This window comes from Cyanistes caeruleus, chromosome 1 (assembly GCF_971803275.1).
Source record: "Cyanistes caeruleus chromosome 1, bCyaCae1.hap1.1, whole genome shotgun sequence".
NCBI lineage: Eukaryota > Metazoa > Chordata > Aves > Passeriformes > Paridae > Cyanistes > Cyanistes caeruleus.
This window is the reverse complement of record NC_141701.1, coordinates 149,772,427-149,789,614: the sequence shown is the minus strand read 5'-3', so window position 1 is coordinate 149,789,614 and position 17,188 is coordinate 149,772,427. Positions and strand designations below refer to the sequence as shown.

General features: G+C 39.2%; 1 protein-coding gene across 12 annotated transcripts in view; it reads right to left on the bottom strand.

The window, feature by feature from the left end:
- Positions 1–17,188, bottom strand: part of ADCYAP1R1 (ADCYAP receptor type I) — a 140,558-nt gene that overhangs the window by 8,976 nt on the left and 114,394 nt on the right. For 7 of the 12 annotated variants that reach the window (XM_023922018.2, XM_023922020.2, XM_023922019.2 and 4 more), the window contains 2 exons: positions 15,376–15,445; positions 13,426–13,517 (listed from right to left, as the gene is read on the bottom strand). In XM_023922018.2, coding sequence (XP_023777786.2) covers positions 13,426–13,517; positions 15,376–15,445 — 162 coding nt within the window. Of the gene's footprint in view, positions 1–2,638; positions 2,693–8,721; positions 8,764–13,425; positions 13,518–15,375; positions 15,446–17,188 lie in introns of all 12 variants that reach the window. The other 5 variants (XM_086866834.1, XM_023922016.2, XM_023922017.2 and 2 more) reach the window with 2 other exon arrangements.

Below are 17,188 nucleotides of genomic sequence, written 5' to 3'. Positions count from 1 at the left end.
AACTGCACTGGCTGTTGCTGGCCGTTGTGATGTGCTGATTCACGGACAAACCAAAACTCAAACACCCTGAAGGCAGGCGGGCAGCGCTAAGGCATCCAAAATACACACGACCTGTGCGGTCTGGTTTTGTACAGAGGGTCACAGAACAATATATTAAATGAAAGCTGACTGCATGCTCATGGAGAACAATCAGAGAGTAACATAAACTCATAGGACGGGGATCAATCTAAGGTGAATTGGATCAGGTGTTCCTCATTTTCACTGTAGAGTCTATCCCTTCTATTTAACACAGAATTTCTAGGACACCAAAGCACTTTTTCCAGCCTCCTTGGTGATGGGGAGGGAGCTCAGTATGGAATCTGCATGTCTGGCTGGTAATTTTGGAGGTACCACTTGTTTTTCGTCACACACACTCAGACAGTGTGCTCGTCAAAGCAGCAGGCTCATCCACTGTGGAGCAGGACCTTCACCCCTGCATGATGGATTCTAGGAACAGCTGCTACAGGGAACAAAACAGCTCCTCTCCAACCAGCCAGGAGAGGCTAATTTAAATCAATCACAAGAAGGGTAATCTGAAACATGGAAAGGCATTTGGAGGGATTCTGTAAGAGATTTTATATCTGGGGTGGAAAACGTGAAAATTGAAAATAGTGATTTCTTGTCCAAGTTCAAGGGGAGAATTTTTGTTTTGTTTTCAACACATCATTGTTTAGGTGGGATTCACCTCAGGAGAGGCTGGATCTTTACAGTACAGATGTCTAAGGAAAATGGGCATCCTTAGGACCCTGAGAATCATCAGAATAAACAGTTGAGAGAGAAATACACATTTATTGGCCAGGTACATCTGACCTGTTTTAGATGTCCACTCTAGGCTGGGATGAACACCAAACACCACTGAGTGTCCTGACTAAATCTCCATTAATTTATATCCAATAAAGGATAATATGTTGATTTTTAAAGCAATTGCCTTCAAGGCAAACACGTCAGTTTGCTCAAACAAACCCAACTCTGTTTCTGTTACACAGTCTAAGATCTCTATTCACAACTCATGAAATTTATAATCTGAAGAGTAAACCAGGATGAATTGAAAACATACTAAATTTCTCCCTACTTTTAACTCCTTTAAGTCAATCCCCATTACTGGAGTTATGTTTTGCTTCCTTTTGGATAATTAAAGCCTGATAACTGTGTTGTTATTAAATATTACAGTAGAAGAGCAGGAAGGAATGCAGTCTTGTGTCATGCACACATCCAGCAAACAGATTTAGTAACCGTGTTCCAACTCATAAAATGAATTTCATTTCTTGGATGTTGCTGGGGAAGCAAACATGAAAATGACTGCTCCTTTTACACTATAATTTCTGTGCTAGGTTTTTGCACCACCTGCTTTTCACAGAGCGAGTTGGGCATTAATTGTCCACTTAGACTGATCAAAAATGAGCCAGGAGGTTTTAGGGATAGTTCCATTTTATTGTGGCTAAGGCTTTCAGAAGTGACTATGGATTTTAAGTGCCACTCATTTTTTTTGATCACTTGATGTGAAACACATTTCTCAGACCAACTTTTAACACAAGAGGGCTGCTCAGCCTGTGTTGAAAAGAAGCACTTATGAGGCATGTTAAGGTGCAGAACCTGAAAAGGAAACATCTAAAAATCAATAATCACTTTGAAAAGTCTTAGCCGTGGGCTGTTGTAGAGGTTTGTGGTCTTCAATGATATACTTAATGTTGCCATGGCAATCTAGAAATAAATTCCCATCCATGTTTCTTTTATTGCTTATGCCCTGTTTTACTTGACAGGGATTGATTTTTTAATAGGTTACTCTGGTGAATAGACCTAACGTGACAGCACTTGGTAATTACTAGAATTATTGTAAAAAACAGACTTGATATTGAAAATATTATCTAAGGATAATATATAGTAAGGATAATATCTAAGGATTAGCTGCTGCTGCCCACACAGTGAGGAGACATTTACACACAGGTTTGTGATGGAAAACATTGTTAGCACTTCTTAGGAAATTCTTAATATTTTAGTGCCATTAGCACTTATTTTCTGCTATTTCTAATTTTGGTAGATTCATCTCTCTGATGTTAGGTGGTGTAAAGTGTCCCAGATATTAAGATTACAGAATTTATAGATGATTTCTTTCCTTTCTTCCTCCCATTTTATTTTGCAGACTTTATTTATTATCAAAAATGGTGGAGGGAAAGGGAGAAAGAGAGAAGAGACAGAGGAGGTGGGAACCAGAAAAAAAAAAAAAATATATGAAAGAGTAAAAAAATAGACAAATATAAGAAAATGAATTAAAATGAGAGCATGGCTATGAAAACACTACACGAATCAGGGCAGGATCCTCAGACCTCTGTAGGCACACAGAGAACGGAATCGGTCACATCTAACTCTACGTGCCAAAGACAGATTCCAAACTGAACTATCACCTTGAACTCACTCAGTCAGGGAAAGAACAGGGACTTCCAGGCTGAGCTGGCCTGTGTGACAGAGACATCTAAGCCATGGGGGATGCTCTGTCTGACGGAGGTGCCCTGCTCTCCCCGAGCCACCATAGACGACGACCGGACTGCTCAGATCGAGCACGAGACTTTAGACAGCTAAAGGCAAACAAGCTGAGTCTCACCGCAAGTGTCCTGGGCAGGGACTGCAGCTGCATCTGGGAGGAAGAGGGAGGGTGCTAGGGTGGAAGGGGAAAGAAAAAGTTAAACACTCCCGGGATGGAACGAGCGATGGATGATGTGGCTGAAGGCCACCGCATCAGACCGAACACCTGGACGTCCCAATGCAAATGAGAGAGAACACAAATCTGAGGCAAAAGGAGCTGTAATTCAGTTCTAGATGCCACCTAGATGACACCTCAGAGGTGCTTAAGAGGAGTGAAACGAGCATGCTGGTCCAGGGGAAGGACGTTATGCTGCATTATCCAGGTATATCCGTAATGAAAACGGTCAGAGTTCTGGATTTAGGTTGCTACCAACACACAGGGAATGATGAGGTTTGTCTCTGAATGTGCTGAAGGGGACATTGGGACTTTGGGAAACGCAGTAAAGGTAGAACTTGATTCATGCAAATTAAAACTGCGCCTCATGAAGAATCTTTGTGCACCCTGCTCGAGTAATTCTGAGAAACCTCACCATGAGTAGGATTGGCAGCTGTGCAGCAACAGGAGAAGGAATGCAGAACAAAATAAATTAAATAAAGCATTGAAAACACAGTAGAAAGTTAACCAAAGTAGAAGTAGAGACATTGTATGGGAGAGAGAGGAGAAAATTGAAAAGTGGAAAAGTGGATCTGTATAATATATTATTTATATCGCACACCCGCTTCCTCTCAGCTGATGCTTCCCTAGGCTGGGAGGCACCTTTTCCTTGCTGCTGAGAATTCCCAGAAGCTTCTTTCCCTTCAAAACACCAACTACATTTACAAACCCCATGCCCTCACAGATCAGATGGAAAAGTTTGGAAAACAGAACTTGTTCTGTGAGCAGCAAACTGATTCTACAATTCCATCTCACTGCAGAGGCTGCAGCTCTGACCCGCTGTGTGCAGGCAGCGTCCTTCATCCCTCTCATCAGACACAGAGAAAGCACAAGTGCTTCTCAGAAAAGTTGCCTTTTAGTTTTATCTCCCCTAATTTTTGAGGTTAACAAAATAGCTGTGTGCCTTTTTCCTTGCCACCCATGCCAGCTTGGAAGTCACCGGTGAGAAACAGGCCATAAAGTGAGATTTACCTGACCTATTTTAAACTTGTTGTTTCAAGTGAAATAAGCTGTAGTAAAGGATTTTATTCTCTGGACTGGGTAGGTCTGTACTGATTGTGGAAGGAGACCAGCAGGATTGTTTTATTAAACCAGGTTGATCCCCTCCTGTCTTGCTTAAAATACAACAAATATTGTGCTCTACATGGAAAAAAACAACAATAATAACACCACAAACCAAACCAAACCAACAAAAAAACCCATAAAAAAATAAAAGGAAACTGTGCCTTTAAAGGAAAACAAGTCCTGATTTCTTAGTCTTGCTGCCTAGAGTTCTACCTTTCCTTGTTAATGCCACCAAAATAAGAAGCTGAAGCTGAATGAGTGCTTGCAGATTAATGCTGTGGTTAAAAATAAATGTTTAGCAAACATGAACTTGGACTGGAACTTTTTGTCCAGTAAATCTGACCCTTGAGTAGATCTGAGGCTTGAAAGTGAAACAGAATGGCCAAAGAGAGCCAAAAATCCTGTCTGCAGTGATCATTCTTGACTTTTCTAACTTCTACAGAGTGGACATAAAAAGAAGATCACAGTTGCTATACTTGGAGTTAAATAATGAAGAGATCAAGCCTAATGTTTGCCTGTACTCTAGAGAATAAATCTGGAAGCAGAGGGCACAATTCCCCCAATAAAAACAGCCTTTAAATGAACTGTAGCTCCAAGGTTCTGTGTCCAGATTCTTCCCCTGCATTAATTCTGGAGCTCCTGTTTTACCAGGCTGGGTTTTTCTCTCTGACTCCAAAGCACAGATCAAAGTCATGCCCTGTGGAATAATTCTGATGGAGCTGCACCAACACAACTGAGGTGCAGCAGGCAACACAATGTTCAATGAGAAAAATGTACCAAGCCAAATGAGATTCTTAAATAAACTAAGATTTTGAATACTTTATTGTTTCATATTAAAAATGTACATATCCAAAACCAGACATAAATATCTGAGAATTTGATTTAGCTCAGTCCCCTCAAAAGAAAGCAAATGAGCAAATCCCACAGAGTGTTTATTGTCCCAGTCTGGCACAAGAAGTGGATTTTCAAGCATTACAGACAGGTTTTGGTTCCTGTCAGCTGGCAGAGCTCAGCATCAGTATAACTACACTGGGTTTATATAATTTGCAGCTCTGAAGCTTCAGTTACACTGTTTTGACTCACCTGCCTTACATGTTATACCATATCCCTGCAGATTCACAGTACAACCCATCTCTACCACTCTCCTTAATGAAAAAAGAGAACTCTGCCTTTGTTTAAAAAGTCTGGGCTTGCAGACATTTCATCAGCTGAACAACTCCAGTGTTTTCATTGGAAATATAAAGAGGAATTACAGTTTGGATAATCCCTCAGTAATGGTACAGGTGGGACTAAGACTGTGGTGTGAACCTTACAAATGGCTTTGGATTGCTCCTATCTTGAGGTAGTTTGCATTTGTTTAAACAACCTTCATTGAGACTTACTTCTGTATTAAGCCACTTTAGCCTGGTGGCCTTTGAGAACGTTCTTTAAGTCTCCAAGGCAGGCAGAGATTGTTCTTAGAAACCTGATTGCCTGCTTTGCACCACACAGTTCCTTTGACACTGTTAGTCACAAGATCCTCACAAGGAATTCATCTTTCCACATCAAAAAACCTTCTGCACTGGGACAGCACAATTTTCCTTGTCCCTTCCCTACCTCAGGCTGTGTACTTGGAGTACCTCCTAAAAATTCTCCAGATGTAAAACTAATCCTGTTTCACTGGATGTGAAACAATCCAGCTGCTGAAGTGAGACACAATAAATCAATGGCAAGGAGGAACAGAGACACTGAGGGGAAAGTAAATTCCTGTTGTCCTCAAATGATAGAGGCAAAAGTATGAATGGTGGGAAAAACTAAGTGGAAAACAATGGATTCTGGAGGGCATTGAGCCTTGGTATAAATTAAAAGCACATTCAGGTTCAGAGATGTCAGAATTATTCCCCATTTTCTGCAGTCTCACATCAATTGCTGCATGGCCAGTTGCTTCACCTTCACCTCCATCTTTACATTAAGTAAATGATTCAAAGAATCAGAGGTGCAAACTGATTTGGGGACAAGGCAAAATTCAGATCTATCCCTTTCAGTCTAACAGTGCACTCAAACCAGTAAACTTAGACATGAGCAATGCATGAGGAAAAGGACAAAAGCCAGAATGGCCTCGTTTGGATATTCTCAAGTTAACACTCAGTTTGAAACTTCTGAAAATTCTCCTGATTCTCCAAACCCATTATCTTTCCCAGGATCTAAGCAAGCTGCTCTGATAAAAGATACTGCACCCAAATCTGTGGCTGACTCAAAAGGACGAGTGGCCTTGGGCACTGGACGTTCCCTATCCTGCTGATCTCCATGACAACTGAAGCGTATCAATACTCATCAAAATTAGGTTATTCACTCTGACCAGGTGCAGCGACTTCAGAAGGACATTTGAGATCCATTCTGCATTTTCTTTCTGAAAGCTACCATATTTTTTGCTAATCAGGAGGCTCCAGTGCGTGGCAAAATTTACAAGGTTACAGCAAATTTAGTGAAGTACAGGCACTCTCCCTTTACAATATGAAGCTTTTTATGGTGCAAATTGCTCAAGTATTTGTGGCCTTTTAAGCAGCAAGGCTGGAACAATTTTAAATATCTAAAGTGTTTCAGACAGCACATGCATGGGCAAACCCTGTATTTACACAGGCACCCTACAGACGCAAGCAGTTATGTATAAATCCTTCTGGCTTGATTCTCTGGGTGTTCTGAGTTCTGTTCCATACCAGTTATGCCAATCAAGCCATGATGGCTTTGTTACTGTCTTTGAAAGGTGTTTAGATGTGAAATTTCCAGATTCACACCGCTAACTTTTCAATGGGAACGCAAAAAAACTCTGTTTAGCCTCTCCTTGGTGTCTCAAACTCTGTGGAAACAGGGCTGTTAGGGATAATCCAACCCTTGATACCACTGTTGAGAGTGCAGAAAGTTTTACTGTGTTTTCTTAAATATATATATATATATATGTATATAAATATTTATACATATATATATAAATATATATACATATATTTAATATATATATTTAAATTTATATATAATATATTTATATATATTTATATATATATATACATATAAAAATCATTTCTATAAAAGGAATTGCAGTGTTGGATAAAACCTCTTTTATTTTCTCCCTCACTAACCTGCACACCTGCTTGACCTTTCAAGAGAAGAAGAATCTTCTAGTGGCTTCTCTTGTAATGCAAAATTGCTCTTTTTCAGTTCATTGCTTCCTCTTGTGACAGATGGGGGAAAAAGTCTGTGCATTGCTCTTTTAGGATGCAACTTGTGGACAAAGGACTTTGTTCTCTAAGACTGCCACAGATCATGGCACCAAGGAGAAATTTTAAGTCATCATTTGAGGATTCTTACACGTGAAACCTAGGCAGATTTCAAAATCTCGTGATTCGTCAACAACAAAAATCACCATTGTATCCTTTTCTCTGTCTGCATATCCCTTTAAACCCTAAAATTTCCCATAAGAATGCCTTACAGCCACAGAAATAGTGTTTAGAGACAAAGTCAGCCAATTTTTCAAGACTACTGCGAAAAGAAAAAGGACAGGAGTCAGCCTCCACCACACAGACACCTCTTGTGCAGGCCAAGGCTTTGCACCCTAAAATCTTCCTTCTAAAGATTTCCAAACAATAGGAGTAGAAACCTTTTTAATGCTGTATTCATCACAGGTGATGTTATAACAAGAAATAAGATTTGTGATCCATGATTTCAAAATCGGATCCTGACAAAGCTCTGGTCAGTGCTTGTATATCACTGGAAATGGAATGGAATTTCCTTCATAAATATTGATTTGCTCTTCTGGAATATTCCTCTGGCAGGTGGGCCAAGAGATAACAAAAGCCCTCTCAAGGTAGAAATGGTTTTAGGTCTAATCTCATAATTTATGTAAGAATTTGAAGAATGCACTGGATGAATGGACAGTTTTTAGCTTGGGAAAATAGATTTGACAACCAAAAATTCATCTTCCTGTCCTTGCCACAGGCTCCTGGGGGATTTAGGTACATTTTAGCCTCACTTGTTCAATAGCAGAAACAGCTCCCAGGAACATTATAAACACACTAAATGCTCTGTGCTGTTTGAATTTACAGCAATTGAAACCACAGATAGGTAATCAAAGCAGAATAGGGCTTTTGATTATTTTATCTGAAAATAAATAAATCCCTGATAATTGCAGTCCTGCTAATTATGGCACATAGCCTGCATGATCTTACATTCCTAATGAGCACACTTAGGTTTTTTCCCAATCCCTACCTGAAAAGATTGGCACAAATGAGCACCCCCATCCTTTCCACCCAAAAATTCCAAAGTAAGAAACAAACAAAAAAATCAAACCAGCACCCAAAATAATAATTTGCTTCGGGCGATGCACATGAAAAGTATAGTGGTGAATGAGCACATTTTTTCCTAGAACTTTAAATAAATCCATCAAGAATTAGTGTTGATCAAAGCAACAAGTATCTACTCCCCTGGCATTCCTTAGAAACGAGCACTAGATCCTTGCTGATCATGCACTGACATCAAATGACCATTATCTGTGTTTTCCAGTGTATTTTCCCGTGGTAGAGAAGGATTAACCCAAGGACACGAGTTCCTTTTGTTGCTGGCTTGTTGGGAGTCCCAGAACCCAGCTGACAGCACCACACTGTCCATCCAACATCTGCCACTTGCTTGTCACAAAAATGAGCCTTTTGCCACCGAGGTCCTGCCAATAATTATCAACTCTGGCAGCCTGAGCACTTGCAGCAAGACAAAGCGGTAGCAGAATGAATCACTGCGTGTCCAGTGACTTTGGAGGTGAATTTTAGAGGAGTGTTGTTTACCAAAACATCTGGGCTGCAACATTGCTTCTGCTGCCCTAACCCTCTAGGTCGCACCAAGGGTAAAATCATACCTACCTATGATATATGCCATGATTCTCCTTTCTTTCCAGCAAGATGCTGATTGGAGGAATGACGTAGACCTGAATTAGCTAGATATATATGTGGGGTTTATTTTCTTTTCATTGAGCTTTCAACATGTGATACAAAATTTATGAAGAATCTGTCAAAGCAAAAGCAGAAACAAGCTTCCCCCTCCCAAATTATACCAGTCGTGATAAACTGGAAATCATGATAAAATAAAAAGATTTTTTTTTTTTCAGTTATATGTGCTTGATCCTTGAAAATGAATGAAGAAACAAAGGTTTGATGGAAAAGTGTGGGTCTTTTTAATCTTATGGGTTATTCCAGCATGCATCTACATCATGCACCTACTAAATATAGTGGTGTTTTATGGTAGTGATGCCGATGATTTTCTCTCTAGAGTGAATATTTCAGCAATGCAACAATGCTTGTGAAAATAACAGCGTTGATTTAAGCTTTGTGTAGGCTTTTCTGTAGAAATATGGGTTTCTTTCTGGGGGGTGATATACTCTTCCTACAACAACTTGACCAAAACCAGGATATCTGAAAACAGATTCTGGCATACCAGGTTACACGCTGTTGGCTGGATTTTTCATGCTCAAAACAGTGAAGTCTTGCCAGATCAGTTCATTATCCATTTCCTAAAATTCCAGGGAAGAAACTGATAGATGAGAAATCCATCCAAACAATGTGGGCCTGGTGTGCTGCTCTGAGTGCTGAACCAGCCATTGTAGGGTTGTGAAGATGCGTTTGCCATCCCCAGGACTGGGAGATCCCACTTAATTCTTGGACTCCTGATGTGGTGCTCCTTGGCTCTCAGCATATTGGGTAACTATCCCTAAATAATCTCCTACTTCTTCAAAATATTTACAAATTGCAGTTGGAGACTGCTAAAAATCAGGGTTTTCTTTTTCTGTTTGGAATCGTGTTAATAACTGGATGGAAAATACAGGCACCAATTCAGGACGTGGTCATTTGTTCTGTAAGATTCAACAGGACATGTCACAAGGGGAAATGGCTTTAAATGGAAAGACAGTAGGGTTAGACTGGATATTAGGAAGAATTTATTTACTGTTAGGGAGGTGGGGCCCTGGCACAGGTTATCCAGGGAAGCTGTGGCTGCCCCTGGGTCCCTGGAAATGTCCAAAGCCAGGCTGGACAGGGCTTGGAGCAACCTGGGACCGTGGAAGGTGTCCCTGCCCATGGCAGGGGGTGGCACTGGATGAATTTAAGGCCCCTTCCAACCCAAACCATTTTCTGTCTGTAATCATGGCACATTACTGCTGTTTGTTTCACCAGCTGGGGTGAGAAACCTGCCTGAACTGCGTTAATAGCTGTCTTAATTACTCTAAGAATACGATCAATAGCTCTTTATGCTTCCCCACCACCTGGGGATCTCAGAACTTCTCCCCCAGATAAAAATCTATTCCATTTGCATTACTGATCTTGCTTCAGTTTGATGCTTAATTTGGCAGAATTATTCAGGAATGACACAAGGTTAACTGAAACCAGACATGTTTCAAGAAAAAAAATCTTACATCTTTGGCACTCCTCACACTAAAAAGTAACCAATGGTTATGGTGACTATTGTGAGGAAATATGAAAGTTTCTTGGAAAAATAATCCAAGATAATAATAGAGTTAAAATGTTCATTAAAGGGGTGCTTTCTATCTCTTTTTTGAATTCCTACCTCAGCTGCTTAGACATTTTGATGACTCTAGCCCTCTGTATTTTCAGCTGTAGAGAGGAGTTTCTCTCCAAAACACCAGCGAGAGAAAGATGGAGTGATTGCTCTCCCAGAACCTGGTGGGTGTTTGGGGTCTCAGGCTGAGATGGGATCAGCAGCATGCAGACAGCTCCCAGGGCAACTAAAGGCGTGAGGAAAGGATGGGGAGGAATGAGGCTGGTGATGAATGACTGAACATACAAGTGGATAAAATGGAAGGTGATAACCACCAAAGCACTTGGCTACTCCAGGAAAACTGTTAGGAATTAGCAACAGGTTTCCAAGTTTTTGTCAGCCTAAAAGCAAAGGCTGTTGCACACAATAATCAGGTTGTTTAGAGAATTTTTTTTTATTTTTTTTTTAATGGGAGTAAAGCCCTGGTAATGTGTGACAAATGATGAAAATAATTGTTTGATTTATTTAAGGCAAATCTTATATTCTCCAGTGGCTGCACTGCATTAATTATGCCTCAGTTCCCCTGCGGTGCATTCTTCTGCCTTGGTCCTGTCATAACTCCTAGCTAACTTCTCCAGAGGGAGATTTTAATAATGAATGCACAGTGGTAGCAATATATGATTAATCTTTGAATTTAAGCCCATCCCCAGGGCTTTAAAAATCAAATTTAAAAATCAAACAGGCTTAAGTGCTTTGCAGAACCATCTTCACAGTGTCTATGAAGTAGGATGCAGAGGTAGATTTTTCTGACAAAATATTCATTAAAAGGACCTGAACCTAAACATGTACCAAACACATAAAAAAAAGAAATCCTGCTCAAAGTCAGTAGCCAAGTTTTTGGGGCCTTTCATTTTCTTTTATTGATGATGGAAGTACCAGCTGTCTAAAGGGTTATTCCAATGAATGGAGGACTGATATTAGAATAAATCTCAATCCCTGCTGCAGATCCATGTGGAATTTCCTTCAGAAACAGGCTAAAAATCCTTCCTCAACCTCATTGCTCCTCACCCACTAAAGGGAAAGTGCCTAAAGATGTTTTGGAGTAAAGATCTGGATGAGAAATTTGGTCTGATGGAATGATGCTGTAAGAGTTTGAAGCAGCAAAATAGAACATGGAAAATGCTTAATATGAGCCACAGTCTAAATGTGAGATATTTCAATATGGTGACAGAACCAGATTATGATCTACAGTCTTCCTTCCTTACAAGCTCTCTTTATACAGGGTATGTGTGCACAAATATTGACTCTGTCTGGTGTACATCTGCACAGAATTATTAATTTACTTCCTTTCCATCATCCCTGTGTGAACTTTTCTGCTGTCAAATCTGTTTGGATAAACAACACTCCACTCCGTAACACGTACATCAATGCCAGATCGATTTATACACACCCGGTTACAAAAGTTGCAAAAAAATATGAGAAAAAAAATAATGGCAGCGAATGGAACAGAAAATATGATGTTTTCTCTTGGTTTTGGTGGCTAACTATACACATAGGAAAAACACCAGCAAAACCCAGTCACCATATTGATCCAGGATGACAAGGGATGTTCGGGATAATCCAGTGAAATCTTGGCAGTCCATGGCATGCTTTGCTTCATACCTGAGATGTGCAGCAGACACCAAACATGCATTTAAAAATTCAGACTCTGCACATCTCAGGTGTTAATTACCACCTAGGACTCGGGGGAGCTCCATGGGAAGCCTTTCATGCAGGCCCCAGGCAGACCATGCACAGGTTAACCTAGTGATAAACTCATCCTCAGTTTTTTGTTTTTGAGGATACACAGAATAACTTTGAAGCATTATTTTTGGCTGTGGAAACACAGTTCAGAGCAAGATGAAAGGGGCAGGGCTTTCAGTAAGTAGATGTCTGGGTACAGACATGAAAATTGATGTAGGATTTTTTATTATTTAATGCAAATCTAAACTAGAGAACAGGGGAAAAATAAAAGAAAAATAGGCAGCTGGAGGACATATTTTTCCCTGAAAATTGTCATGATGGATGATATCATTATAATATGATTGTGGTTACTTAGGGTGAAACTAATCACTTGATAATTGTATTTACTTACAAAAAATAAGCATCTCCTACTTTACCCTAACATCTTTTAGTTTTATTTAAGGTGTTCGTAGCTCACCTATTTTCATCAGGAATTTAGTACTAAATTAAATAGTCCTACCTATGTCTGTGAGTGCAAGAAAGCACTCAAGCTCACAAAAAAATCCAAATGTGTGTGGTGTTTAGGCCAACACCAGATGTGCTGCCCCATATCCCAGTTATTGCAGAGGATTATATAATTTTTATGTGGAGAATGACTGCATGCACTCAAAATGGTAATGACAACCACCTCAACTGGCCAACCTCTGCACTATTATGAGGTGGAAACTAATAAAAAGAGTTCCATATTAAAAATACATATAAATCACAAAGCTACAAGCATCTAGAGAGAAATTTTAGGATTTGTGTGCATTTTAAAACAATTTTAAAGGTGTGTGTGTGAAATGTTTGGCTTAAGTGCAATGCAGTTAAATTTACAAGAAACATGGACCTAAGCACGTCTTGGGGATCTTCCTCCACTATAATTCAGCCTGCAATAATTGAAACTTTTCACCCAATCTCATTGATTTCAGTGAACTTTGAATCATGTCCTGGAATTTCTGAAGCACAGCAAACCATCCCATGAGTAAAAGAATAGTATTTATACCTGGTCAATAGGTTAATTTTCAGATAATTGACATGTAAAAACATTCTTTATTTATTTATTTATTTATTTTAATCTTGTATTTCTGCTTATTTTATAGGCCTTTTAAAAGAAGCTGAAAGCTGGCATTACAATACACTTTCATGGCTGATGGACTGAAAAATTAAAATCAAAATCCAATTTTTAATTTAATAGACTTTGCAATTCTTTTCAAAAATCAACTTAATTCAGCTGAGGTTTCTTGTTTATTCTGTGGGTTTTTCCTATGTGTATATCAGTAATTTAAACTGATTACTGCTTTATTTGTACTTACAAGTAAATGCTGGATTCATTGCCCCCGATATCAGGTGACTGGAGTTTCTGCACAAGTATCACAATTATGCCAATAAAAAGCACAAAATTTATCTGGGGGAAAGAAAAACAAAAATGGAAAAATTTGTGACAATTGCATAGTTTTCCAAAGTATGAAAATGAGACATTCCCAGTGACTTTCTGGTTTCATTCCCTTTTTCTTCTCCAAACCAATCTAAAAGTTCTATAGGGTCAGGATTAATGGGGAAAGTTCACAAGGGTCTTATGTGCCTTGCTGCAGCTAAAATGAGACAGAATTTCTGCAGTTTCAAGACAAGAGAAGAGAAACATAAATGGAAAAGTTTCAACATTTTTCATTATCAACCTGTGCAGAGTAAAAAGAAAGATCCCTGCACAAAAAAATACATAAAATAAAGACCTTGAGGGTAAAGGCATTTTTAACTCCCATTCTCTGACCAATGGATGTCTCAATTTAACAGTTTCCATTGGTTTAAAAACTGGGAGAATGATAAAATTAGTTTATTTCAGTGCTTTGGCTTGAGATTTGGCCAACAAGTCCATTATTTCTTAAAGCCAGGAGGGTGGAAATTTAAGTTGGTCCATTACAAAATCTTATACTCCTTTAGGGGGAGCAGAAACTGAACATGAGCATTTTTCCAGCAGTTTCTGTCTGATCTGAGAACTACAAAGGGATGGAGAAGCCCAGTAGTCCCTTGCTTTATGCTTGTTCCTTTAATGCCTTTGAAAGAAACCAGGTTTAACTGATCCCCCAAGCAGAACATGATCCTTCATAGAACGTGCCTGTAAAGCATGAAGAAATTCACAGAAATTCACACATGGACAAAAACCTTGGATCATTGAACCCTCTCTGTTTTGGTGCTGAATTTCCTTCCATTTAACTAAGAATTCCTGGGCTTTACAGAGCTGTCCAAAGATTTCAAAGGAGAAACACCAAACCTGATAAGCCCCAGTTTTATTGGTTACCTGTGAGCTGAAAGTCTGAATTCCTACAAAAGTCACTCTGAACCTCCTTAATTCTCTCCATGGAGAGTGGAGAGCAACTTAGGGTGCCCAGAATGAGACACTTGCATGTGGCAAGCCCAAAAGATTTTCAGGTGCCACTGACCATATTGTCCAGGAGTTCCATTTATTTTCCTAAATGCAGGAGCCCAACAGCATTTTAAAACCCTCACATTATTTGGAGCACCAGAATATCTCCTTCTCTTCAGATATTCAAAATCCATCTGTATATAATCCTGAATTATATGTTCTAGGGGATCCTACTGAAACAGGGAGGTTGGACTAAATGACTTCCAGTGATCTTTTCCAATTTTAGCCATCCTGTGAAACCCAAACTGGGCACTTTAGAAGCTCTCAGTCCTCCATGTGCAGGCATCTGACAAAATTTGAGCCAAATCCAAGAATTCCATCAATTAGAGCTCAGACACCTTGCTGAAAATTTAGCATCCAGCACTATGACCAAGTGCTATTTTAAATCTGGGATAAATTAATGTAGCTGTGAAGTTAAACAGAGTGCATTTCCCTGATCCCTGACATTTACTGTGGTTTTAGATGCCCTGGATTGCCCCACTTGGCCTTCAGCTGCCACTCCAGTTGGCCCAGATTTTCCATACATCCCATGACACCTCTGCCAGCCCCAGACAAATGTTCCACGTGCTCTGGAGTTTTAATTCTGGTGCTTGTGTCTGTGTTTTAAGCATCTGAATAACTCCTTTGCTTGCAGGCAGTGCTCCATTGTTTAATTTGTATTAATCCCTCTTAATAATGAAATCCCTTGGCTTTGTGAGTGGCACACAATGGAAATTTAGAGAATTTGCCCAGCAGTCCAAAAACAGGGATGCAGCACAGCTTGTAAAGTATTAGAAGATGTTTTAATTGTTTTTTTGCACTCAGGAGAGAGGAGGAAGTGTCTTCTCCAGGCACTACTCACCATGATTGACCCAACCACAGGGCCCTTGATCACCCACCACAAGGCAGTGTTGTCATTCATGTCCCAGCAGCTGCAGTCAGTTAGGAAAGAGTGGGATGGGGAAAGAGAAGGGGGAAAAAAAACAAGACATAACAATAAAATTGATGAACTTTCAACTGTTTTTAAGGGGGCAGAATGTGGGAGACTGGTTTCAAACCTAAATTATTTAGTGTTCAAAGTGATATTTCTTTAGTTTGTCTTATTGCATCTTTCTTTTGCAGCTTTTCCACAATCATTTGGAAGTAAAATAAGTATTTCTGTGGCAGTTTCAATGGTACTTCCTATTAAACAGGTTAGATATTTTGGAAAAACCCTTCAAGTGTGTTTCTGTCTCTATGATAAAATTGTAAAGTTGACCCTTAAAAAAAAGAAACAAAAAAAAAGTGAAATACTTCAAAGGATGGGTTTTTTTTTGAACATTATTCTAAAGTTTCATGTCTCACTTATTTTCCCAGGGTTAACAGATATGAATGTGGGTTTCTGACCCTGACACAAGGAATTTTACACATTTTCAGCACACCAGGATCCTGGATGTATTCACATATAGGAATAATTTTTCAGTCATTAGGTTGCAAGTCCTATTCAGGATTCATTTGAGAAGGACCAAATACTGGGCAACAGTTAGATTCAGCTCTTTTGTTAAGCTGTTGCTAGTGAATAATCATAAATAAAATGACATTTCTACCCCAAAGTTTAAAATCATCCTCTGAAATCACCAAAGGATTATGCAGAAGTTTATTTCACACAGCTGCACTTGGACATTCAAATATATGACTTATATTCATAGAGGGTTTTAATGTTAACATACATTTTTAGAGCTAGAAAACCAATAATAATGAAAAGAATCTTATTTTCTAGTCCCTGTTAAGCTATTATAATGACTATTATTAATTACTGAGAAATATCTTCATGACTATTTTAAGTCATACAGAATCTTCCAGATAAAATTTTTTCTTTCATTTGTCTCCACTTTCTTTCCCTGATTTTCTCCCTAGAAAATATAAAATCACAGAAATCTGTCTACTTTGTACCTGCAGTTCTGAGAAGGAATTTTTGCTTCCCACTGGGAAAAGAGCCAAAGTCCCAGCAGAGGCTGTCATGGTGCATTTGTCAAATGCCAAAAAAAAACAATTGGGAAGAACATGAAGCAATAAAACACTGCTGGTCTCGTGAGAGCTTAATGCAACTCGGGTGTCACTTAAATGGTTGTGTGGTAGCATCTGGGGGAAAAGTGAAAATCTTTAAACAAAACTAAATACATGTGTAAAAGTGAGGATGAAGGGCCAAAATCCCATCATCAAAGTGGGTCTGAGAGAAATCCCAAATGGATAAGTGATGCCTGGTTTAGAAATGTCAGTTAATTTAGATTTTCAGTTGAGCAATATTCATTATTTTCAGCTGAACAACATTTATTCATTTCAGATGAACGATAATTTACTGCATTCCCATAAAACCAACAATAAAGATGTGTGTGGTGCAGCAGGTGAGAATTGAGAAAATTTAGATAGCGGGGTGTCAAATTTACACAAAATTATGTCATTTTGCATCTGTTTGCACAGCATGGAAACCTGAAATCACCCAAAATCTAAAGGGCTGATGACTGAGATTTTCAAGTGCAAATTAATATTTCTTAGTTACCTCCCTTTGGATGCCAAATTAAAATATTTGAAAGGGGATATATGCTCAGAGGAAACTCCTCACCCACAGTCTGGAAATCAGGCTTTTGTCAGTGATCAACAGTGGTATGGACCTAAAATCACCAATTATATTTTAA